The sequence below is a fragment of the Taudactylus pleione genome, unplaced genomic scaffold (assembly GCF_031769625.1).
Source record: "Taudactylus pleione unplaced genomic scaffold, aTauple2 ptg000103l, whole genome shotgun sequence".
Lineage (NCBI taxonomy): Eukaryota > Metazoa > Chordata > Amphibia > Anura > Myobatrachidae > Taudactylus > Taudactylus pleione.
The window spans coordinates 5,673,916-5,700,766 of record NW_028284505.1 but is presented as its reverse complement, the minus strand read 5'-3'; the positions used below and the strand labels follow the sequence as shown (position 1 = coordinate 5,700,766).

General features: G+C 47.9%; 1 protein-coding gene across 1 annotated transcript; it reads right to left on the bottom strand.

Moving 5' to 3' along the window:
* Positions 1–1,388: 1,388 nt before the first annotated feature.
* LOC148525605 (ankyrin repeat domain-containing protein 13C-like) lies at positions 1,389–24,292 on the bottom strand. Its single transcript, XM_088470756.1, has 3 exons — positions 23,780–24,292; positions 2,357–2,398; positions 1,389–1,570 (listed from the first exon to the last, which is right to left on the bottom strand). Exons 1-3 carry the CDS (start codon positions 24,018–24,020, stop codon positions 1,389–1,391), a joined length of 465 nt encoding a protein of 154 aa, XP_088326882.1. The 5' UTR covers positions 24,021–24,292.
* Between the last annotated feature and the right edge of the window lie 2,559 nt (positions 24,293–26,851).

The following is a 26,851-nucleotide window of genomic DNA, read 5'->3' as shown; positions in this document are numbered from 1 at the left end:
TGAGGGGGAATGGGGTTACTGCACGGTCACTGTACTATCATCACAGCCAGTTACTGAGGGGGAATGGGGTTACTGCACGGTCACTGTACTATCATCACAGCCAGTTACTGAGGGGGAATGGGGTTACTGCATGGTCACTGTACTATCATCACAGCCAGGTACTGAGGGGGAATGTGGTTACTGCACGGTCACTGTACTATCATCACAGCCAGGTACTGAGGGGGAATGTGGTTACTGCACGGTCACTGTACTATCATCACAGCCAGGTACTGAGGGGGAATGGGGTTACTGCATGGTCACTGTACTATCATCACAGCCAGGTACTGAGGGGGAATGGGGTTACTGCATGGTCACTGTACTATCATCACAGCCAGGTACTGAGGGGGAATGGGGTTACTGCATGGTCACTGTACTATCATCACAGCCAGTTACTGAGGGGGAATGGGGTTACTGCACGGTCACTGTACTATCATCACAGCCAGTTACTGAGGGGGAATGGGGTTACTGGCTGCCATCAGCGTACTGACAGCAGCAGTAGACTCCGGGTACTAGAGTGCACCGAGTCTACTGCGAGTGCGCAGTTCACCGTGAAAACGGCACGGCGCCATTTTCCTACTGCACATGCAGCGATAATTTTCCTACTGCGCATGCAGCGGTAATTTTCCAGGAGTTTTCTGTAGCACTACTCCATGGGACATCGGACAGTTAAGTATGAAGGTTGTAAACTGACGGAAGGCTTGTGATATACATGAAAAAAAAAAAGGCATCAATGTACACAAATTAATTGAAAAAAATATATAATTTAGTCTATTTTCTAAAATATTACACAACTGGCACCCTCTTGGGGAGAGGGGTGTGTGTGTATAATAAATATATATATAGTTCGATACCCACTACGGCCCTGTGTGGAGTTTGTATATTCTCCCTGTGCTTGCGTGGGTTTCCTCCGGGTGCTCCGGTTTCCTCTCACACTCCAAAAATATACTGGTAGGTTAATTGGCTCCTAACAAAATTACCCCTAGTGTGTATGTGTGTGTGTGATTGGGAATATAGAGTGTAAGCTCCACTGGGGCAGGGACTGATGTGAATGGCAAAATATTCTCTGTAAAGCGCTGCGGAAAATGTGTGCGCTATATAAATAACTGGTAATAAAAAATATATTATAATATTAATATATACATATATATATACATACACACACACACACACAGAATTGGGGTGGAAGCTGAATGCGTCACCCATGAGATTACTGCCAGTGACATCATTATATTGCACAGTAAAGCGAGGCCATTGCTGCTCTCTGGGAAGCAGACAGGCCCCGACAAGCCATTATATCACGATCAGCATTTAAAAGACAATCAGCCTTGGCATGAATAGTTCCTGTCTCCTTAGTTTATAGTCAAAGAAACCCAAAGATGAGGAGACTGATGACCTGTAAAAACGGAATAGGAGGCAAGATGCTTACTCATCTGTCTGTCTCCGTAGCTGATGGCCTCGGCCAGGGGGCTCCAGCCCTGAGCGTTTTTCACCTTCACAGGAGCGTTGTGCGCCAGGAGAAGATGTGCGCATTCTACAAAAAGGCAGTAAATGAAAATCAGGCTGATTTGTGAAGAACCATCAATAAATTAAAAGTTGAGCGATCATCAGTAAGCCGTGGTGGGGCCGCCAGTGTGAAAGAGATCTCACCCAGGATGGACCAGTGACAAAATCCCAGGTGTGACCCAGGTTTGGCGTGTAATAGGGGTATAAGTTATGTTTAACCCTTGCAGTTTCTTCGATTCCTCCGATAGCAGCTCTTTGTGCATATACCATGCTGACTGAATGCTAGTGTATCAACAAAAGCCTTATTGTTACAATGGTTTTTGCGTGAGTACACTGGTCACTGCATTCTGTACTGGTCTACGGGATTGGCCTCACGGGGCTCCTGTGCCAACAACTGTGCTGGGAAGGGCATGGTGTAATATGCAGGTCACTGCTTACAGTAAAACCAGTGTGTGAGAATTGTGATGCAAAAGGGAATCATCTTGGAAAACTGTTCCAAGCACATAAGTGACAAATCATTTGTAGTTAAGTTCAGATTACAGTCTGGGAATGAGGATTCTGTGGTATAAACCCTTACAATGTACACGGTGTAGGTTTGGTCACACGCAATTCAATCCTGTACCTTAACCGAGAAGAAAACAACAGATACATTGGTTGGGTAGCCGGACAGCCAGATCACAACAAGCAACAGCGTAAGCTAGAAGCCGATGGAGGTAGGAAAAGCGAGATCTCTTCGGATTAATGGCCTCGAGCTTTGTGCTGCTGAGTTAGTGGTCTCTACATGAGAAATACTACTAGTTTTCAGACAACTTACCCTTATTGCCCAACATCACAGCGAGGTGTAATGGAGAGTTGCCTATAAGAGAAGGAAATGATGGGGGTGAGTCACTTCAGCTGGGAGACCATACAGCAAACATCTCCGGGCTATATAGCCGACTATCTCATCATTTATATAATGTCAACACAATACAAACTCAGATTTATAATACACTGTGGATTCTACTCCATACAGTTACCAGTTCTGTGGTTTTATTTAAAAAAACAACAAACACCCTAACCTCAAAGTAAAGGGATTAAATTAATTTGATACAATTTATGAATGGAGAATAAACCTTCTTTAAAGAGCAAACTGTTGGGGACCGCTACTGTGAGACCCTTACCATACACAAATTCAGGACCTGGATGCTGGAATTATCAAGGCTTTGCCATAGCTGTAATTTTCCAGTAGGTGGATTCACCCAGATAAGTGAGGTCACCCAGAATATTGTGCATCACCCCCTAGAGAGAGATCTCATCCGCCGCTAATATGCTACATGTAGTGATGCCCAGGAAACGTAGGTTTTGATTGGTCTACATCAGGGGTGGGGAACCTTTCTTCTGTCGAGGGCCATTTTGATATATATAAGGCCCCCGGACCTGAGGTTCCCCATCCCTGAACTACATGTCTGTTACAGCCGCACCCCAGGATTTTGCTAGACCAGCATTTTCCTCCAAGGCCTGCCGAACAGTCCAGGCTGTAAGGATATCCATGCTTGCATACAGATGTTACATCAAAATGACTGAGCTACTCATCATCAAGTCACCTGTGCTAAAGTAAGGATTACCATAAAACCTGGACTGTTAGGCTGTCCATATACTACGAGGTAGTTAGTGCAGCCGACGGAAGAGACTGCCTCTTATACTACACGAGAGGGAGGCAACCTGTGGAACTATACATCGCAGCATGCCCTGCCACAGTTTGAGCATGTACTAACAGAAAAATTGTGGCAGGGTATGCTGGGAGTAGGGATGTGCAGGCTCGGTTTTACTCGGTTCTTATCGCCACTTTACCGCAAATTCGGATTTATTCTATTGGCGATCCAAAACACATGATAGGCGATAGCCAATAAAAAGATCCGAGTAAAACCGAACCCGCTCACCCCTAGCTGGGAGTTATAGTTCCACAGCAGTTGGAGTGCCACAGGTTGCCTACACAATGTATGGAGGCGAACTCCATTCCAAGTCCTATAGCCAGGTTTCGTGTGCCTTCAGCATCTAGTTTACTTTTAATTCCTGGACATAAAATCCACCCTACTGCTCACACCATCGTGTGGTTGATTGGTGCCCGATGGTTTTGCCATGGTTCTCCACCATAAATAAACAGATCCCTGCAATGTTTTGTTTTATTTCTTACTCCCTGCCGCGGGGACTTGGAGTCTAGCATCACCCCCTCCATTTGACCAACCTCTGATTGGCCCGCTAATTAAAAGAACAGGGTTGATCATCTGTGGCAGAAACAGTCGATGTTTCATACCATTGGGGTTTGCCACCAACGGTACCATCGATTGTTAACCCACCAATGGCCAACCGTACATCTGTGATATATTCAAAGGAGGGAGGCTAGTAGTATAAGTTACATTTGAAATTCTCTCACTTACGAAAGAATTTATTTGCTGGCAACGTGCCCCAAGATGGTTAGGCACTAAAGGGGTAGGGAGGGATAGGTTTACGGTGCGGGGAGGGCAGAGTTTAGGTTCCCGAGGAGGGAGGGTTAGGATATCGACCGACAGGTGTCGGTATCCTAACCCTGTCGGTATGTCGGCGTTGGGATTTAGACCGCCAGCATCCCGTACCCATCCCCATTAGAAAAACTCCAAAAATTAGATCAAAAGTTTTAGAATACATACAGAATGAGATTTTAGTATGTATAATACTGTTTGTTATAACTACGCAGCTGAAAGTCCACACAAAATATATGAATTAACGACAATCAGCACACTTCATTTAGGATTGGAACCTCAACCAACACTAAAAGCCCCTCATAACCAGTCAGTAAAATGGTTATGTCAGAAGAAGATGACTTATCATAATCATCATTTATTTAAATAGCACTATCATATTCCATTGTGCTTTACAATTGGAAACCAAAAAGTAAAAAACCAGACTGGGTAATAACAGAGAGGTAAGAGGTCAGTAGCGCTCCCGCTAGGCTGTTTCAGCAAGGCGCCGCGCCCTGCCCTATTTCTAAAGGGCAGAAAGCACCCTGCCCTCTGGCGCTGCACCCCGCTGAAACAGCCTGTGGGTTTTGTCCCCTCCCGCAGGCAGCAGTGTCCCGTAGGTGAGAAAAACGGCGGTGCAGAGGTCACCGCCGGTGAATGGTTGCCAGCCAAATGCGCCCGGCATCCATTCACAGTGACTGCAGTGCTTGGAGGCTGCCCGGCATGTCCGTAAGTGCCGGGTATGCCCCCCAAGAGTCACGCCCCCTTTTCCTGGTGCACGCAGAAGTGCTTTTTCTCTAGGTCGGGTGCCCTGCCTGACCTAGAATGAACACTAGGGGCCTGATTCAGAGCCGTTCGCTATTTGCGGTCGTTCGTTCAAAAACAAGGGGTGGCTATTCAAATGATCCGTTCGCAAATTGTAGTTTGTTCACGCCTCTAAGTCTGAACGAGCGAGCAAAACATACGCTCGTTTATTTGTTAAAAACGCCCCCTGGCAGCTCGCATCCTACGTCATATCCGCTATTTATTAGATTAATCGAGTACATCGACCAGCGTATGAACTGCTCGCTATTCTTGTGGTTGGTGTTTGCTACCACAAATTTGCGAGCAGTTCTGGCTATAAAATAACCCAGTGACGTGGTCAATGACGCTGCTGTATTAATTATGCACACCCATAATACGCCCGTTTTGACCTTTAAGCACGCCTGCGTTTGGATCTCCACTCCCCGTTTTCAAGCACCTTCCCCTGTTACCACCCACATACGCCTCCTCCTGTCACTCAAAATAGCAGGCACTCGCTATATAGCGTACAAACGATTTTTGGCCGCACTGACTGGTTCGCGCATGCGTACTAAAACCGTACGCATGCGCAGATGTGCAAACATCGCTCGGAACGAGCGTACTGCCGCTAACGAGCGGCTCTGAATGAGGGCCTAGGTCAGTGTACAAAGAACACATGTAAGTTTTGTATGAACTGTGTAGAATGGAGGTAGAGTAATTGGGTAGAATATTGACAAAGATTATGTGGTAGGTTCCGAAATTTGATTAGCTGCTTGGAGAGGTTTTCAGGGAACACTTTAAAGGTTAGAAGTCTAGAGGAAACGCTTCTTGCATGTGGCAGGAGAGTCAGTGCAGCCTGAATACAGTCCTGTAACAGTGAAAGTGAGCAGTTAAAGGGGGTGAATCAATTCAGTGTGACGTTGAATAGTCTGGGAATGAGTCCCTGGAGCTATTCAATTGGCTGTGCTGTTAACCTAGTACTAGAAGATTTCTGCTTGCACCCTCCTGAAGTGCATCGTTCCTTACAGCACCGCGGCCAGTACTTTGACAGAGCGCGATGGGGACAATCGAACAGATCCGGGCACTATTCAACATTGCATTGAATCGCCCCCAATGAGTGTGGATTAGAGATGCAAATCTGGAAAAGAGCGGAGGGGGGGGGGGGGGTCGAGCTGGGAGATGCTGTATTTTGAGATAAGAGTAGATATGTATGTTGGTGTAGACTTGTGGATTGCCTTATTGTAGATTAAATATGGCAAAATACCGGCAACCAATTTAGGGGCTGAGAGCAGAATGGCGGAAAATAATTTGTGAATTATTACAACTGGTGAATCTCTGGCTCCAATCTTCTGGTATTATCTATAAGAGGTTACATATTATATAAACGTTAGATTGAAGTTATTTACTTGCGGGGGCTATAATAAAAGGAGGCAGACTAATTAGGCTTCTCTGCTAGTGACTTGCAGAGCGCGATCCAACGTCACATGCAGATGAAAGACTAGCAAGTAATCCATGACATACGCAGACATTTTGGCATCATGGAGCCCAAATTAACGGGTCAAAACTCGTAAAGGAAATGAAAGAAATCTGTTGAAGAAAGCATGAAAGCCTATGGGGGCTAGCTGCACATCGAGGATGGCAGATCTAGGGCAGCAAACACGCAAGTTGTTCTAATAAAACTTTAAACAGCACTTTACTTTCCTGCACCTGAAATATTTATATATAGACAGTAAGTGACGCTTCATGTGCTAAGCCTGCACGGGAAAACTTAAAGTGAACAGCACAAATAAAATAGCTGGTTTGATTAAATAGGTCTATAAGCAGGCGGCTTAGATATTATATACAGAGAAGAAACCAAATGGACAGTGGACTGCCACTTCTAAGTCCTGGTGCGCCTTTAGTGTTAGCCACGGGGTGGGGGGAGATTAGGGTTAGACATCCATAGGAGGGGGGGGTTAGGTACCCCCGCGGGAGGGTTAGATTTAGGATGCGGGGAGGGGGTATTAGGCTTAGGCACCCTTAGGCGTGGCGTTAAGCACTAATTGGGGGGGGGTTTAGGGTCAGGCACCACTAAGGGAGGGTTAGTATACTTACCTACCCCAGTCGGGATCTCCTCATGTCGGGCATCCGCTGTCGGGATTTGAACTGCCGGCATTTTAATCCCGTTCAGTTCCTCAGACCGTGTTATGTTACTATAAAACAGGGTTGCAACATTGTATACACTGTTTGTGAACTCCTATATATACATGTTGTATTATATTACCGTTGTAAGAAATAATGGGCTCTATTCAAATGAACGCAAATTAAATAGCGCCGGGAGGGAGCACCCGGAGCTATTCAATCCTGCGTGCTGTTAAGGATTTCTTCTCCGACAAAAGGCACGATCCACTTTTCTGCCCTTAGCATAGCGGAAACAGCATCGCCCTGGGAAGTTTAGTCGGAGAATTCCTGTTCTTGCGCCTAAACACCCTGTTTAAGGCGCGAGAACGGGCATTCCCCGACCAAACAGCGCGCAGAATTGAATAGTTCCGGGAGCTCCCTCCTGGCGCTATTTAATTCGCTTTCAATTGAATCGACCCACTTAAGTTGCGCTTAGAAAGATTCTGTAACTAGAGCATTACAGGGATAGGACAACCTGTAGACCAATCAGAACTCTGGAAGGGTCATAGAATCACGAGATCAGGCCCAAATGCAATAGGAGCAGCTACAATGTGTGAAATATTAAACACATCTCAAGCCTCTGCTGTGCTACATTTCCCTACATAAATCCTCAACCACTGGAATTCTAACAACCGTTATAAAGGTCACTATGGGCGGAATTCAATTGATTTCGCGGCCCGCATCTCCCGTCTAAAGTGACAGGAGATCGCGGGCCGCTCATCAATTGTGCCAGAATTTCACGCTGATCGCGCCCATAGAGGTCAGGTTTAGCCGCGTAAAGCAGCTAAACCCGACCAAAGTGCTGGGCGCGATCGCGAAAAGTGATTGGGCACCCAAACATGTCACTTTTCGCACATTTCAGCTCTCATCCCCCAGGGGCTGCGAGCTGAAATGTAGCGTTGGCTGCTGATCGCGCCCGACAGGAGCAGGAATAGAATAGCTCCGTCGAGCGCGATAGGGGATGAAAATAATTGAATTCCGCACAATGTGTTTAAATCCAGGAGGGACGAAACAAAACAAAACAAAATCGCATTCCAAAAACAGCTACTACAATGGAAGGAAAACCAATGAGTGCTTTATTAGAAACAATGGTTTCCAAGGTCTGACCCATTAGGTGAAGTTGTAAAGCACATTTAAAAAAAATGCCAGTGATTATAAGGCATTAGCTGGTACAATATGGGTAACATTGTTTTCTGCTATAAAGGTATTAACAGGTCTTATCCCTCCCCTTCCTGTCAGCAATTCCCAAATGCCATGCGTCATTTCATGCATAGGAGGGGGGAGGAGTCAGGTGCAGAAAGCCATTTAAATTCAGAACGATGGCACTGAAGCTTTGCTGGGGTGCGTGTGTGTTTGGAGGGGGTTAGGTCCCTTTACAGTCAGAATCACACAGCCGGCTGGGAAATCCCTGACCACTTAAAAGCATCAATGTCATTTGAAGGAGGAGGGAGCGTGAAACACCATGAAATGGCTGGTTTACATGTTCTGTAACTCTACTATGGCAATACATCTACATGGCATACCAAAATATTGTTTTAGCTATTTTTATAGTGTTCCAACACCATTATAAAAACGTAGAACACTCCCTACAAAGCTTCAATCCACCCCCATTTACACGCTTTATACGAAGAAAATTAAATATATTTAACGGAAAAATTTTTTTTTTTTTTTTTCAATTATTAAATTTTTTAATTTAATATAATTTGGAGAAAGACCATTTGGCACAAAGGTACTCATCTTACAAACTGAAACACGTATGGAGTGTGACGTTAACCAACAGCAGATGGGTTACTGTAAGTCTACGTTCACATGAGAAAAATAAATAAAATAACCTCATTTCCTGCCTGATCTAAGCTGCGATGATGGAGTGACCTTCCGTGCAGGGAGATCTGCCAGTAACATTCATTACGTATTCATTTAGAGATCTCTCTACGGCATACTTCACATTAACGACTTAAGAGGCATCTAATTGCCCGTTTTCTCTATGGGGTAAAACAAAATGTGGACGCGCAGAACTTAATTAGTAAAAATAAAACGAATAATGGTAACAGCGAAGTGTTCATCTATTCAGTTATGTGAACGTATGCCCAGATTATTATAAAAAACATTTTGAGCAGTATAAAAATAGCAGCATTGATGTAAGTGAATGACACAGTATGGCTCTGCACCCAGCCAGCAAGTGCTTTTGTGAATGAACAGAAGGGAAATAAAAGGAGGTTGCACACGGTGATTAATTCCAAATAAATAGGAAAATGCGGCCAAAAATAAAACAGAATTTCTCGTCTTCTTCTGCGGCCTTTGTAGGCGCTTTAATGGGTGTACAGAGAAATCCGGAAGCTGGCTGTAAATACAATGTATACGAATGCATCAGTGACCTCACCAAGGCATGCGGCACTTTTGTGCCTCAATTAGATCACTTGCTTCCAGTGAATGGACAGCCTGAATGTTGGTCTGCCCATAAAATGTATGCATTCGCTGTGTGCGAGCAGCGGGTTTCCGCAGGAGGGACGTATCTCTCTGCTCCATGCGCTGTAAAACAGGGGCAAAGTTTTAATGGACATGGACGGGCCAGAATATAACCTCCTTTATTTGACCGCAGTGGAAGAGGGCAATTAGGCATCACATCAGCAGAACCTCTTCAGTGCACTTACAAAGGACAGCAACCTTATAACAAACTCATCATCCCACATAAAACTACACTGGATTTAAAATAAAATCGTGCTAGCTAACTGCATGGTACATGCACATAGAAAGTTGATGATTTTTGTCAATGTAAAATAAATGTTCTGCAGCAGGGCTCAGTGCCGAGCGGGTCACGTCGTTCGTTGTGGTTTACCCTCACATTATCAATTTCATATACCGGTAAATTAAAAAAAAAAAAAAAAAAAGTTATTTTCTGATGAATAAATTGGTGAACGCAGTGTTCTCCCTTAATACTCTTAAGTGATTTCTACATGCAGAGGACATTCTGGGAACCCCAGTAAATAAAAATACTTTTTGAATGGAAAGAGCTATGTGCCGCTTGTGCTGTGGATTCATTTGCAAATGTGACCAGCGCATATGAAACAACGTTCTAGCACATGTGAATTGCAAACAAAACACCAGGGTAAACACGCAATATTTGCACTAATTTGCTAATCGCTTTGCTGCATTGGTTTTGCAAACAAATGTAGCGCCAGCTGGTAACGGCCCGAACAGGTAACTTTCCAGTATGCCCAACCCCCTGCACAATACGCTAGGACGGGATGTAGTTAGGTTACCGGCACCTGGAATGCCGGCCGCCAGAATCCAGATACGAAAAGCCCGACTTGGGAGTAAGGATAGGCGCAGACATCCCGCCAGGCAGAATCTCGAATGAAGGTAAGCGTGGACAGTTTGCTGCGGGGGGAGGTTAGGTTTAGGGCCCCCCAGTGTTGATTAGGGTTAGGCAAGCCCCGGGGAGAGTTAGGCTAGGGGAAGGGAGGGGGATTTAGGCACCACCAGGGGGAGGTTTGGGACCGCCCAGCGGGAAGATTTGGTTTAGGGTGCAGGAAGGGGAGCTTAGGCACCACCGGTTGGAGGTTAGGCACCATCGGGGGGAGGTTAGGGTTAGGCACCACTAAGGGAGTACAAGCCCCAGTCGGAATGTAGAGCCTTTGCAGCTCCTATAGCATCAGGAGAGTTGGCGCCATACTCAGGACAGTCCATAAAGAGAAGAACTCAGACATGGGCTATAGAGACCCCATTAATGTAAGCTACAGGACGCCACTATCATTCTGAGCCAGAGGCCACACTCACATTAGGGCAAGTGGCCAATGCATATCGCCATTTAGATTCTATAGAAAGGAATTTGTATTTTCCGTTTTTCTTGTGCCCGGCTTTGGGTAATTTCTAGGAAGAACATGGTATCGGATGTGCAGTGCCCACAATTCCCATACATACAGTAGGCTGCCATCTTGAATTTTCCAGCGCACCCCTAAGGGGCTGCAATATAAAATGCACATTGTAGGGTGCCACTACCAGCACCCAAACACTATCACAATGGCACCATCGTCTATATGAGGCCGTGATACTATAGTACATCTTGTGAATCGTTTCTATAAATAGCTATAATTAGAGCGAATCTAGCTCCCAGGTTTGTTCTACAGCACGTTTGTCTCCACCGCAGGGCGCACAATAATGTTTCCTTATGGGGAAACCGTGAGCGACTTTCAGTTCCAAAATCAAGGTGTCAATTTACAATCTGATCCAGCAATTCGGCTCACAGGAAAACAGCCCAATCTATGTAATGTTAGGCTGTACGTGTGCGGCTTCATTTGGAATATCGGGCACTTTGGCGCTCAAACTAATGCTCATATACTGCAGGGTACAAGAATGACGGCAGAAACGGTCATCGTCTGATCAACATCTGGGGTGCAATCGGGAAACCGGCTGCCTTAATATCGACAGCCGGCTTCTCGACTGTCATATCCCGGCGAGGGTGAGATGCCGGGCGTCTAGATGTAGACACCTGACATTTTCCCGACGCCAGGAGACAGGCGCCCGGCATCCCGATCAGGCGGGTATAGAGGCATGGATAACTGGAGCTGGCACTTTAAATAGTTTAGAAGTGTGAAGCTCCTCCCCCTCTATGTCCCACCAGCCCTCAGTTTAGAAAATGAAAACCAAGAGGAGATGGAGAACAAGCGGAGTAAACAAAATAAAAAGGTGAGAAGAACACACATGACAGAAGCATCCAACATATGGAACGAGCCGAACAGGCAGGCTAAGAGTGCAGAGGTGGGCGTCCAGTGTCCCCTGTGGAATCAGAGAAAAGGATTTACCGGTAGGTACCAAAATCCCATTTTCTCTTTCATCCACTAGGGGACACTGGAGGTGCTTACGCTGGGGACGTTCCAAAGTTTTCCTCACGGGCGGGAGCGCTCTGCGGCGCCTGCAGAACAAGGCGGCCAAAACGGGATGCCGAAGTAGCAAACGTATCAAATTCGTAAAACCTGACAAACGTGTGAACTGAAGACCAAGTAGCCGCACGGCACAATTGTTAAGGAAGGTGGCTACCGTCCGGAGTTCCGCCCCATCAGCATGAAACACAAGGTAAGGTGGCTTACAGGACAGAGCACCCAATTCCGAAACTCTACGAGCCGAAGTGAGAGCCAGGAGGAGGACAGTCTTCCAAGACAAGTACTTAAAGATCGACCTCCTCCAAAGGTTCAAACATGGGCGACTGAAGAAACAGAAGCACCAAGTTTAGGTCCCAGGGAGGTATCGGTGGTACAAAAGGAGGCTGCACGCGCAAGACCTCTTGAAAAAAACGTCTGCACCTCAGGAATGAGGGCCAATTTTCTTTGAAAGAAAATGGAGAGGGCAGAAACCTGCACCTTTAGAGTTCCCTGCCGAAGGCCAGAATCCAGACCCGTCTGAAGGAAAAGCAGAAACCTGGACAACCGAAAAATTCTAGACGGAAGACCCCGACTGGAACACCATGAGATATAAGCACGCCAGATGCGATGATAATGCGCAGCCGAAACTGGCTTCCTGGCGCGTAGCATGGTGGGAATAACCACGTCTGGGATGCCCCTGCGTCTTAGGATATCGGTTTCAAGAGCCACCCCGTTAAACGCAGTTGTGCCAAGTTGGGGTGTACGAATGGACCCTGCTGTCGAAGATCAGGGCGTAGAGGAAGGGGCCACGGATCGTCTGACAATAGGGACCGAAGGCCCGAGAACCAACTTCTCCGAGGCCAGTTCGGAGCTACGAGAATTACAGAGGCTGATTCTTGTTTTATCCTTTTTAGAAGAAGCGGAATTGGAGGAAAAAGGTAAACGAAGTCGTAGATCCACGGACTTGTCAGGGCGTCTACCGCTTCCACCTGCGGATCCCGAGTTCTTGAGACGTATACTGGGAGCTGACGATTCAATCGTGACGCCATGAGGGCCACCTGAGGACATCCCCATCGACGTATCAGTGCGTTGAACACCTCTGGATGAAGCTTCCATTCCCTGGGATGCATATCCTGTCGGCCCACCGAAGGATCTGAGTTACATCCCACATAGCCATGCGACTCCGAGTCCCTCCTTGGCGGTTGATGTAAGCGACGGCCGTCGCGTTGTCGGACTGAACTCTTACCGTACGAGCCTTTAGAAAGTCTGTTGCCTCTATCAGAGCATTGTAAATCACTCTGAGTTCCAACACGTTTATGGGCCACTTCTGTTCTAGAGGGGACCATCGACCCTGAAAGTGATAACGAGGACTACTGCTCCCCATCCTCGAAGGCTGGCATCCGTTGTTACGATGATCCAGTCCCACACTCCGAATCTTCTGCCCGCTAACAGATTGTTGGATTGTGTCCACCAAAGAAGGGCCACTCTGGTAACCGGGCTCAGACGGATCTGTCGATGAAGAAGCAGATGAGACCCTGACCCCTGTGCTAGCAGGTCCAACTGAAACACCCTGGAGTGGAACCGGCCGAACTGTAGTGCCTCGAAAGCTGCTACCATCTTCCCCAAGAGACGCAGACAAAGAAGCAGGGACACCTTCCTTGTTCTGAGGACCAGCTGAACTAACAACCGGATATCCCGGGCCATGTCTATTGGAAGAAAAACCCGTTGTGAGGCCGTATCCAAGATCATGCCCAGAAACAGAAGTTTCTGGGACGGATTGAGATTTGATTTCTTGAAGTTGATTATCCAACAGTGTTGGATTAGGGTCTGACATGTCAGTAAGGCCTGATTTGATAGAAGAGATACCGATGAAGCCTTGAGTAACAGGTCGTCCAAATAAGGGATTATGTTCACTCCTGATGACCGAAGCAGAGCGATAATGACTGACATGAGTTTGGTGAAGACGCGGGGAGGTGAGGATAACCCGAACGGCAATGCCCGAAACTGATAATGATCCTTCAATATGGCGAAACGCAGAAAAGCCTGGTGAGGTTCCCAAATGGGGACATGGAGATAGGCATCCTTGATATACAGGGATAATAGCAACTCCCCTGGTTCCAAGCTCGCTATGACTGACTGCAGAGACTCCATTTTGAAGCGATAAATCTTCAGATACAGGTTCAAAGACTTGAGGTTTAAGATGGGCCTGACCGAGCCATCTGGTTTTGGTACTACAAACAGGTTCGAGTAAAACCCCAAACCTCTCTGATGCTCCGGAACCGGAACTAGTACAGATGATACTACTAGAGACTGGATAGCCTCCTGTAAAACCTTGGCCTTGCTTGCAGGCATTGGCAGACTTGTGGTGAAGAACCGAGGTGGAGGGGGGACTTCGAAGTCTATTCGGTACCCCAGGGAAATTAGCCTGCGGATCCACGGTTCTGTAGAGGTCTGGTTCCAAACCTGTTGAAAGTTTTGCAGGCAGGCTCCCACTGCAGGAGGTCCCAGGTGGGATGGAAGACTGTCATGCCACCTGCTTTTCCGCTGGTTTAGGCTCTGGTCTACGTGCAACAGGGTGTGGACGACCTCTACCTCTGCCACCTCTATGTTGCGTGGGAGCACCTCTGGCTCTACCACGAAAGGAATATGGTGCACGAAAGGAATGAAACGAAGGTCCATTGTAAGGTCTTCTGGGAGCTGGAGCAACCGACGGGAGGAAGGTAGACTTACCCCCCGTGGCCTGGGATATCCATTTGTCCAGTTCCGGGCCAAACAGCATATCGCCAGTGAAAGGTAAACCCTCCACCGCACGCTTGGATTCTGCGTCCGCTTGCCAAGCGCGCAACCAGAGGGCTCTGCGGCCCGAAATAGCAGAAGCAGATATGCGAGCACTAATCTGACTTTTATCTTTCGAAGCTTCTCCCTGGTAAATTGCAGACTCACGGATGTGTTCTGCTAGTAGACGTAACTCTGCTCTGGAGGTACCAGAGTCCAAACCAGTAATCGACTGGTCAGCCCAGCCGACCAGTGCCTTGTTAACCCAAGCGGTAACAAGGGTGGGTCTAAGGTGAGCACCCACTGCAGTATAAATTGATTTTAGCGTTGTCTCCAACTTACGATCCGAAGGATCTTTTAGTATTGTAGCTCCCGGTACTGGGAGTGCTGTTTTCTTAGAGAGACGGGAGACTGACGAATCTACTGGAGGTGGTGTTTCCCACTTTTCCATCATGGATGATGGAAAAGGATAGCTAGACGGAAACCGGCGCGGAATTTGGAACCGTTTATCCGGTTGCTTCCAGGCCACTGAGAGCTGCTGTTGAAGTTGCTGTGAGAACAGAAAACCGCAGAGCTCTTTGGTTGTTCATGAAATAATTCACACTCCTGGGATGCAGGTAGTACATCCTCAGGTAGATTCAGAACTTATCTGACCGCCAAAATTAGAGATTCCACCCCGGGAGAAGTGTACTCTAATTCTTGAGGGGAAGCGTCCTGTAACGCTTCCTCCAATTCCCCTTCTGTTTCCTCCGTAGCGAGGAATTCTTCGTCCAACTCTTCTGATTGGAGAACAGTCGCCAGAGTACGCTTTTGTGTCGGTCTTTGGTAGGAGGTGGAGGGTGCAGGCACCACTGTACCCATAACCTGTACCAGGGTGTCTAGAGACTTGGTTAGCCCCGCCACCCAGCGGGGAGAGGGGAGATAGCGCTGCTCATTAATTACACTATCGCGCTCTCTGAAGCCAGCGCTGGCCGCGGGACAGGAGACGGGGGATGTGCATGTGATTCATACTCACTGCGCTCCCTCTCCGGACGGCTCCCCGTTTCTCCTTCTGAACAGCACTCACATGAAGGCTGTCTTAAAATAAGAAAAAAAACTAAAATATATATGAAATAAAAGAAATAAATGATGTGGCTTGCTGGAGCACAGCAGGTTGTGACCAGCTCCAAGGGCACATTTTCTAAACTGAGGGCTGGTGGGGCATAGAGGGGGAGGAGCTTCACACTACTAAATTATTTAAAGTGCCAGCTCCAGTTATCCGCGCCTCTATACCCCCCCCCCCCCCCCCAGCCTAAGCACCTCCAGTGTCCCCTAGTGGATGAAAGAGAAAGCTTGTTCTCTCAGAACACTGAGGCTTACATACACTTGGATACTTATGAATGTGCAATAAGGGAAGATGACGTTTACTTCCAACTCTCCTTTGTCTTTAAACAGATAAGGTTCCTGTAAAATCTGTTTCTTCCTAGGTCATCTGGCAGTAGTAGCATTATACAACTTTTCTGCACTAGAGAAACTATTTCAGACCTCCCTACTATTAATGTTTTCCTGTCACATTATAATGCTATTAGTTTTGGCCTTTCCTTCTTGGATTTTTGTAAACCAAGTGCATTAATCTGCAGGCTTTGGCAGTAAATTCCTATTCTACTTCTCAATGTCAGCTACCCTATAACACGTACCAGTGTCTCAGCAGGTTCTCCGAGCTAGCGACCAACCTTGCCAAGTTCTGCTCTGTAATCACTACAGCGGCACTTATATCTTCCTTCACCTCTGACCATGAAACAAAAATGCATTGTGTAATCATCAGAACCATACAGTGGGCAATTGGGGGTCTTCAGCTGTTGTGGAACTACAAGTCCCTGCAAACCTATTCTAGCATCCTACCTACCAGTAAAGCTGCATATCCACTTGCAGATATAAATGAGTGAAGGATTACGACATCATAATCGTTCAATCGCTCATTAATCGTGCAGTTTAAGGTGGGAAACAACCAGCGATGCATAGCCTGAACATGACGGTCAATCTGCCAATAACGACAGATTGGCCATGTTCAGGGATGAGGGAGGGTGCTTGCACTGAACAACATATCGTTCAGTGTAGCCACAACAGGGGAAGAGGATCGACTGTACGATTACGATGTTGTAATCGTACTGTCGTTTCACGGCTTAACAGATAGAAAAGACGTGTATTCCCGAAAATGACCTTCATCTATTCTACCTTATGGCGGGTACACACTGGCCTATATATTGGCCAATCAATTGATCGGCCAATCTATCGTGCCCCTGTCGGCCAGTGTGTAGCGTTCCCGCTAGGCTGTTCTAGCGGGGCGCGGCGCCCTGCCCTCCTTCTGGAAGGCAAAATGCTCCCTGCCCTAATAGCCTGCGGGAGCAGTCTTCACCGGCGGGTCGCAGTGTCCCGCGGGTGAAGAAATGTGCGGTGACCCGGTCACCGCTGGAGAATAGACGCCGGGCGGATGCGCCCGGCATCTATTCTCCCTGTCTGCAGGGCTTGGGGGCTGCCCGGCGTGTCCGTAAGTGCCGGGCACGCCCCCAAGAGTGACGAAAAGGGGACGCGTCTTATAGACACGCCCCCTTTTCGTTGACCACACCCCTTTCTCGGTTGCACGCGCGCCTACGCCGCGCGCACGAACGTGCCCTCTCTAGCTCCGGTGCCCTGCCTCACGCCGGAGCTAGAGTGAACACTAAGTGTGTACCAGCGATATGTCTGTGTACGCCGTCGTTCTGTGTACTGCTGGCTGAGCGTTGGAAGAGGTTGGTGACAAAAGACTCTAAGGGGTAATATGTACTAAATTCTGGGTTTTAGAAGTGGAGTTGTTGCCCATAGCAACCAGATTCTACTTATTTATCTAGCACCTTCTAGAAGATAATAGCTAGAATCTGGTTGGTTGCTATGGGCAACATCTCCACTTCTAAAAACCTGCACTTTAGTAAATATGCCCAACAGAAGGGAATTCAACTGTTCTTTTAGAAGCCGCAGCTCCCGTCAAATTATGATAGGAGTTATGCAATTGTTTATACCGCTGGGTTTGAATGCAGTGGTGCCCATCACTTATCGCAGATTTCAACTCAAAATGCCAGGGACATGATTAGGTTAAGGTGCCCAAAAACCCTACTTTGGTCATATTTCTGCTCGCTACTCAGGAGGCTGAGAGCAGATATCAGTGGTAAGTAATGGGCACCGGTAGCAGTCGCGCCCAGCAGCACAAGCTGAATAACCCCCATCAGTTTAGAAGGGAGCTGCGGACGTGAAGAAAAAAAAAAAAAAAAAAAAGTCATTTGAATTTCCCCCTAAAAAATAAACTTACTGGCTGAAAGAACCACCTAGGGCCGGATTCAATCACACACGAAAAGCCGAAATCCGCTAAACAGTTTCGCCTATTGCCGCTTTTCGCCTAAGCGGAAAATTAATGCACTGGAACAGGCGGAAAAGTTTCTCCACTGAATGGCAGGCGGAAAAAAACATGCAAAAATATTTTGGGGTGCAAATGTGGGTATTTGATTCAAAACCCTTTGGGTGTCCCCCCCCAAGCCGTAATTTTTTGGGGCGAAAATGAAAAAGTGAGGGGACAAGGATAAAAAAGTAGCGAAATAGGTTTCTTGGGGGGCTGTATGGATGGGGCAGGTGTGCTTAGGAGTGCAGGTGCATGCAGCAGGTGTGCTTAGGAGTGCAGGTGCATGCAGCAGGTGTGCTTAGGAGTGCAGGTGCATGCAGCAGGTGTGCTTAGGAGTGCAGGTGCATGCAGCAGGTGTGCTTAGGAGTGCAGGTGCATGCAGCAGGTGTGCTTAGGAGTGCAGGTGCATGCAGCAGGTGTGCTTAGGAGTGCAGGTGCATGCAGCAGGTGTGCTTAGGAGTGCAGGTGCATGCAGCAGGTGTGCTTAGGAGTGCAGGTGCATGCAGCAGGTGTGCTTAGGAGTGCAGGTGCATGCAGCAGGTGTGCTTAGGAGTGCAGGTGCATGCAGCAGGTGTGCTTAGGAGTGCAGGTGCATGCAGCAGGTGTGCTTAGGAGTGCAGGTGCATGCAGCAGGTGTGCTTAGGAGTGCAGGTGCATGCAGCAGGTGTGCTTAGGAGTGCAGGTGCATGCAGCAGGTGTGCTTAGGAGTGCAGGTGCATGCAGCAGGTGTGCTTAGGAGTGCAGGTGCATGCAGCAGGTGTGCTTAGGAGTGCAGGTGCATGCAGCAGGTGTGCTTAGGAGTGCAGGTGCATGCAGCAGGTGTGCTTAGGAGTGCAGGTGCATGCAGCAGGTGTGTTTAGGAGTGCAGGTGCATGCAGCAGGTGTGTTTAGGAGTGCAGGTGCATGCAGCAGGTGGATTTTTCACATTTCTTAAAAGTGCACTTTAGAAACATAATAATATGCTAGCGCACGTTTTCAAGTACCCCAAATTGACTGGACGATTTATTTTCACCAAAAAATACTGGTTTATATAATTCTTCACCACTTTCACAAATATGCATCTAGAAAGCTTTTAACACAACTTACGGACACAAAGTACATTTATTTGGGCTATTAGCACACATCTGTAATGATTACCAGTGTCAGTGCGTCTTACTTTGGGGTACAGACTGATTCCCCCAATCTATTCAGTACTTTCCGCCTGTTATGCATTCGCCTATTTGCGTTTTCGCCTGTTCTGCAATTGAATACGGCGAATCTCAGGGAAACACATACTGAGAATTTGCATCTCAAACAGGCGAATGCGGCGGAAAGTACAATAGGTGAAAAGTTTCTGACTTTTCGCGTCTAATTGAATACAGGCCTAATTGTTAAAAATGCAACAGAAGCATGATGACTGTGACATGCCCCCCGAACATTTGGGCGAAGGCACTCTGTAACATTGATAGTATTCCCTAAGACCCCATACAGGTGTAAAAGGAACATTAACAATGCTTGGCTACCGTTTTAAGTGGTAATGTGCGCAGCCGAACATCGCTCTGAACTGAATCCCTATCCCCCCCCCCCCCCCGTAACATCAACTTATTGCTTAAGGGGATGAAATCCTGATTAGCTGTCCAAAATATTATAAGTGAAACCAGCATTGAAGCGAACACTGCTTCCATAGAACAAGAGGATCTCAACCTCACCTATAGAAACATAAAGCAAGAATCTAGTAGCCAGATCATCATATTTACAGTGTGGTAACCTGGCACAAAGACTGGCAAAGACCAGCTAAGCAATCCCCTCATACAAGCTCTACCCCCCCCCCCCCACCTTGGGATCCACAGCCAGATGCTTATTTTTCTTAATACGTAGAGTCTCCCATATCCAAATATTTAGAAATACGGGATATTCCGACATACAGAATTTTTGAGTGTGACAGATAGTAGAACCTTTGCTTTTTGATGGTTCAAGATAAACTTTGTTTAACGCACAAAATTATTAAAAATATTGTATAAAATTACCTTCAGGCTGTGTGTATAAGGTGTATATGAAAGAAATGCATTCTGTGTTTAGATTTGGGTCCCATTCCCAAGATCTCTCATTATGGTATGCTCATATTCCAAAATACAGGGAAAAACGATTTCCAAAATACTTCTGGTCCCAAGCATTTTAGATATGGGAGACTCAACCTGTAGCTCAGTGGTCGGGGAACAGGGATAAATTACCCCACAAGGTAAAAATGAAATTCCTGGGGGTAATGGACGGAGAGCCGGGCATGCATATGAATCATTTTATAATATAGAATGATTCATATGCATGCCCGGCTGTGCTGCAGGGAGCTCTAAGCCGGACGCCCGCTGAGATGTTATTACCAGCGGGCGCCCGGCTCCTTCCCTGCAGCGTCGCGTTAGCCGGAAGCTGGAGTTCTCTTCTGAACTCCAGCTTCCGCCTCTCTCCATGCGCACTATGGGAGAGACGTCATGGCGTCTCTCATATAGTTCCAAGGAGCAGCTGGGCGGACAGGACGGCGGCGGATGCAGGATCGGGGATTAAGGTGTTTATTTTTTTGTACAAGTGGCACTACAGGTGAATTATATGGGGGCACTACTATATGATTTCCTTCCTTTCAAATCAAGGGGGTAACGTTGGCGTATCTAAATATATTTTGGGGTAAAAGGTAAATAAAGTTCCCTGACCCCTGCTGCAGCTTATTAGGAGTAAGGCAGTAAATAAGGATGTATGGCATCAGTAGTATGAGACATAGTGTTCACTCTAGCTGCCGCCGGAGCTAGAGAGGGCAACCTTGTGCGCGCACCTTCGGCGCGCGCGACCAAAAAGGGGTGTGGTCATAAAAAGGGGGCGTGTCTATAAGACGAGTCCCCTTTTCGTCATACTTGGTGGGTGCCCGGCACTTACGGACACGCCGGGCAGCCCCCAAGAGCTGCAGAAAGGGAGAATAGACGCCGGGCGCTTGCACCCGGCGTCTATTCTCCGGCGGTGACCGGGTCACCGCACGTTTCTCCACCCGCGGGACACTGCGTCCAGTGGGTGAGGACGGCACCCGCAGGCTGTGAGGGCAGGGAGCTTTTTGCCCTCCAGAAGGAGGGCAGGGTGCCGCGCCCCGCTAAAACAGCCTAGTGGGAACGCTAGAGACATATTGTGCATACAGATGTGTCCACAGCTTATTCTCAAATTGCGCCAATTGGCTCCATTCTGTGCACCTCAGAAAACGCATATAAGCAGCGCCATTGGATCAGCCACAGTTTTGTAGAAATTCTGTCTTATTTGCACCACAATTGCGACAATGCCCGAGTACCCTGCACACTAACGCTGACATGGCATGCAGCTGTTGTGTGCCACTTAGATACTAACCAGGAAAAATACCGTGGACCAATAAGAGTGAGCTGCGCCATACATCTCGCCTCGTAACGCTGTGCAAATTTATACCAACTTGATTGCAACAAATCCTAAGCACCTAGACACTAAGTGTTATATTTACTAAAGTGCGGGATTTTTGTAGTGGAGTTGTTGCCCATAGCAACCAGATTCTAGCCATTATCTTCTAGAGAAGGTGCTAGATAAATAAGTCAAATTTGATTGGTTGCTATGGGCAACAACTCCACTTCTAAAAACCCGCACTTTAGTAAATATACCCCTAAGAGACCAGATGATGCTGCTATGCGGCACAGTCGGCGTCGCCACCAGTAATGGAGCGTCCATACATCAGAAAAAGGACGGGCGGATAAAAACACATCGGTAAAACATGGACTATAGTAACATTTGGAACCTTGTACAGCATAACATTGAGAGGAATATTAATGAGCAATGTACTAGTTACCAAAATGCAGTGGGGGGAAAGGATACAGATAGAAGGCAGGAATGAGAGAGAGGGAGGGAGTAAGGACATGGAAAAGCCTTGAAAGGAAAGCAGCGTGAGAAGAACGAGATTGGGCTGTACGGAGGTGTGCGACATGGGAGCCTCAATTATTGTCCCTTCTAGAAATAGGAACGCGCATACTTGTTGCTGCCCGATTATGAGGGGCGTAGCTATCCCATTAACTGCGCCCGAAGGTCCCACGCAGATACTAGTGATAAGAAAAATATTTCAAGTATCAACAGTTATGACTGGCGCCTATCATCTGGTTAATCAGTGACGATTATGATCGTTATCAGAACATGCCATAGCAGGATTCCTGGGAAGGTGCAGGGCTCAGGAATAATTAGCTTCAGCTTAGCAAGTCGTGGATGTGACAACATCTATACCTGTCAGATGTAAGAGGGAACCTGGAAAGCTATTACATGACTCACTAAGGAGTGGTTACAACCATTTAGTGTTCAGTAAACACTGCATAATATTACATACACATATACACACACATACATATGACATAAGTATACATAGCTATATAGTACCATATATTAGCAACACTGAAGATTTGCTCTCCATACCCACCTGTCATTTTGTCTTCCCACCATCACAGCGCCCACGTGGTCGGCGTTCTGTCTATGTCCTCTTCCAAACAGAGGTTCCATAGTAGCCTTGTGCGTTATGTCTTCTTGGCGATGAAGACAGGAGTGCACCAATCTGTACGTTACCACCCGCTCAGCGTCTACACATCAGTCAGAAACTTAACAGGCAAGGCTGCTACGGAACCTCACAGCTAGCCAAACGCCTCTCCCACCTGCGTCTCTTAACGCGCACACAGTGCCAGTCATACCACCTGGCAGCATGAGGGAGGGAAGAGCGCAGGGTTGGTGAAAGACCATCTGAGCACTGGGGTTACAGGACGTACATGTCAGGGATGCATGGCGGAGAGGAACAGTTACTGGCTGCCCACATCAGGTGCTGTTCAGGTGAGTTCTCCTGCACCTCAACATCATGCAGCCCTGGCTCTAAGAGGAGGAAACAACCTGTCACTCACACTCAAGGGCAGTGAATGCTGCCTGGAATGACATGTGGGTGGTGTGTGTGTGTATATATATATATATATATATATATATATATATATATATACACACACACACATACACACATATATATATATATATATATATATATACACACACACACATATTTCAGTGATCTTTAATCGGCACAGTTATCAGGATAACAAACGACATCCAATAGAGGCGAGTGCCGCACCTCTGTATTGGATGTCATTTATTTGTGAGGGCACCAGGACAAGTATTCTTCATTATTTGGAGTGCCGGACCCTGCTACCTTGCAATATACGCACACTAGGAATTTGGACATGTTCTACACCAGTTGCCCCCTGCGCATGATGGAGATGGGACAGACTACAATATATTCCGGCGCCTACCTTTGGTCCCGGGTTGGGCCTCCGGCATGCTAAAATATATATATATATCTCCATCCAGTTTTAGCCCGGCACTAACTCTATTCAAAGCAGGCGCCCGGGTGCACATCCAGGGGTAATACAAGCTGACCCATCCATAGACCGTATTGTGGCAGCACTCCAAGGGGACTTTTCACAACAAGCCAAACAGCACCAATAACTTTTGTTTGGCTTGTTGTGAAAAATCCCCTTGGAGTGCTGCCACAATACTGACACTGGGTGGGTGTGTGTGTGTATATATATATATATATATATATATATATTATATATACACACACACATATACACACACACACCCGCTCTTGTAATGTTACTGCAGCCCTCCCCAGGCAGCTGGCCCCGGCACCGCAGGGCTCTCAAGACACTACAGTGAGGCGCAGCTGCTGCAGAACCTCCTCACATGACTGACAGCGGGGTGAGGTGCGAGGCACTGACCGTGGCTGTCCTTCTGGCTGATGCTGTGGCTCCGGATGAGGGAGGACAGCCGGCGGATGTCGCCCTTGAAGACGCACTCGTGCACGGGGTAGTGGGTGCCGGGCTCGGACTCCCCGTCGGTCAGGGCCGGCTGGGAGGGGGGCCGGATCAGCCGGTGGTTGGGGAAGCCCTTGCCGCTCTTGTTCTTGCCGCCCCGGGTGAAGGTGCCGCCGCCCCCCCCCCCCGGCCGTGGCCTCCTCATCGGGCTCCAGCAGCTCCTCGTCCTTGCACGGCTTGTGGTCCCGGCGGAGGGAGCGGATCTTCTCCCCGGTCATCGGGGCGGCGGAGGTGAGCGACGCAGGACGGGAAGGCGGGGACAGGCCCCGGACATGCGGTTCCGGCCCGTCAGTTCCGACACCGGGTGAGCAGGGAGCGGGCGCCTCACATTCCCCCTCTCACGGAGAGCGCAGCAGCAGCGGCGGCCATCTTACACAGCCGCTCTCGCGAGATCTGGAGGACGCTAAGCCTGGGAGACTACAGCCGCGGGGAGGAGAGGGCGGGGCGGGGGACGTCATCGTGACGCGGGGCCGGGGGCGGCGCATGCGCGGTGTCGCAGATCACGCCGGGGACTGGAGAGCCCATGTTGTGGTGGGAAGGTTCCTCTAAGGAAGACAAGTGGGGGCGTTACCCGTAGCAGCCAATCAGCTTCTAGCTACCATTTTGTAGCCCTGTGGTGTCTAACTCGGGCCCGCCAGCTGCAGCGGAACTACACATCCCAGCATGCAGTGCCACAGTTTTGCTATTAGGGCATGCCAAAACTGTGGCAAGGCATGCTGGGATATGTAGTCCCACAAAAGCTGAAGGGTTTGAGTTTGATACCACTGTTGTAGACTATACTAGATAAATGAAAGCTAAAAGTTGATTGGTTGCTATAAACTCACTAATTCTTATGCCACATCGACCTTCTATGATTAGCAACCATCAATGGTTTGCCACCGAAGGTCGATTTTTTTTCATCGATGGTAGAGGTGCAGTGCTTTTATTTTTCAGGCATATAACACTTAACCCTTACCATGATGGTGTAGCTTCACAACCCCCTCCCCCTCCGCCCCTTCTCTGATTGGAGCACTGCATTCCCACCGTGACCCACTAGTGATGCCCATCAAAGGTTCTTCAAACTAAGGATAGCCGATCAGCGTTCCCTTATCGATCAGCCGTGGGCATCGCACATCATCCGTTCACTAGCGCAGGGAGAGCCTGGGGGGCTGCCCAGCATATCGTAGAGTGCTGGGCACAGCCCTTATAGTGACAAAAACGGGGGGTTGCCGCGAGGCTCAACCCTTTTTCGGGAAGCTACACCCCTTTTTGGAAGCCCGTCCCCCCTTTTCAGGCGCGCACATGCGCCTGCGGCGCGCGAAGGATCCTGCATCCCTCTCTTCAAAAATTGGGAGGTATGGCAATCGGCCGATTGTTGCGTACTGCGCATGCATCGCAGTGAGAGTGCACGAACTAACCATCACGATCGGGACTCCGATCGCAGTGACTATGCAGACCCATAGCAGAGTGATTGACAGGAAGTGCTGTTTGTGGGAGGTGACAGGGGGGGGGGCGGCTGAACACAGGTGTGCCAGTGCGTTTAAACGCCGTTGCATGGCATAAATTATCCACTGCGATACCATCCGCTGCCTGAGGCCTGATAGCGTGCGCTGAAGTTAGCAATTTCTGAGCAAGGTCAGAGCTTGTGCAAATGTGCGTGAGGCTGATGTTACCGATGGTTTCGCAGTCGTGCTAAGGATTACGGATGGGCGTATGGTAAAGTGGGTGTCCATATGTTGTGTAGCGGCGCCGTTGCGATCGCAATGGATAGGCATACTATCGCAGTTGAACTGAGTGCGTAATCTCTATTGCATTCGCAGTTGCGTTCGGTAGTGAATCAGGCCCTTAATACAGAGAATAATCATGAAAATAATATCGATCTTCTCCAGGATCCAGATTAGTTTCACACATGCGCACTCGTGGAGTCAGGGAAAGGTCACTCATGCACAGTTTAAAAAAAAGAAAAGGTCACTCATGCGCAGTGGTGAAGGAGATTGCGGGGAACAGGTAAGAAGACGCCACCATCAGCATCGCGCTATTCGGACCTGTCCTCTCCAGGATCGACCCTCCACTCCCCCCAAAAACAAAAACCCACCCTGCGATGTTTGGGCCGAATGATCAATCTTCTTTGCTCATCTCTAGTTCTTCAAACCATTGGCTTTCCTGCCATCGATGTAAAGTACAGATAACACCATCTATGGAGACCATTCGATGGCCATTTCTAATCACTATTACAGGGACTCTGCCTCATTGAACTTTCAATTGTAACATCTTCCTTATGGTTAACTGGCAGGTTAGCTGACCCCAACATTAAAATTTAATTTCCAGTTCTCAGAATTGCAGATACATTAGCTTCACAAAGGTTTCAGTCACTCATTTTCTTGCGCCATAGGAACTCAGCGAAGCAGCATTCCAGGTGGGGTTGCGCTGTTCCACAATGTTTTTTTTTATTTACGTCAAATTTTGCTTGTGGACACCAGTTTTCAGGGTCATGAAATTGTACTTATTAATCACTTTCAGGTGCTTAAAGACTGCTTTGTCCAGTTCATCTGATTTGTAGGTGCACCAGGAACCCGAGTATAGGATAGAGCCTTCAGTGATGCTTGCTTTTATTACATTCACTACAGTAATGGTATTTTAAACTGGTACTTTCACCAAGAATATGTCTCCAGTTTTATGGCTTTCGTTAACTTGGACAATAAGTTATTAGCCGATGATTTTGTGATGCCTATAGTTCATCATAACCATGGCACAAACTTCCCTGAGGTACAGTAACTGTTCCAATCAATGGCCGTCTTGTCTGCTAAACCTAATTTGTCATTGACACCACTTGACGTTCCTCACACCGTCAGTAAATGGACCTCACAGCAGTCACAAAAGGAGTCTGACTTCCAGTCAGTGGCGTAACTAGGGTATTTGGAGCCCAGGGCAAATTTGAAAATGGAGCCCCCACCCCCACCCCCATGTGCGCGGCGAAGGCGCGCGCGCCAAAAAATG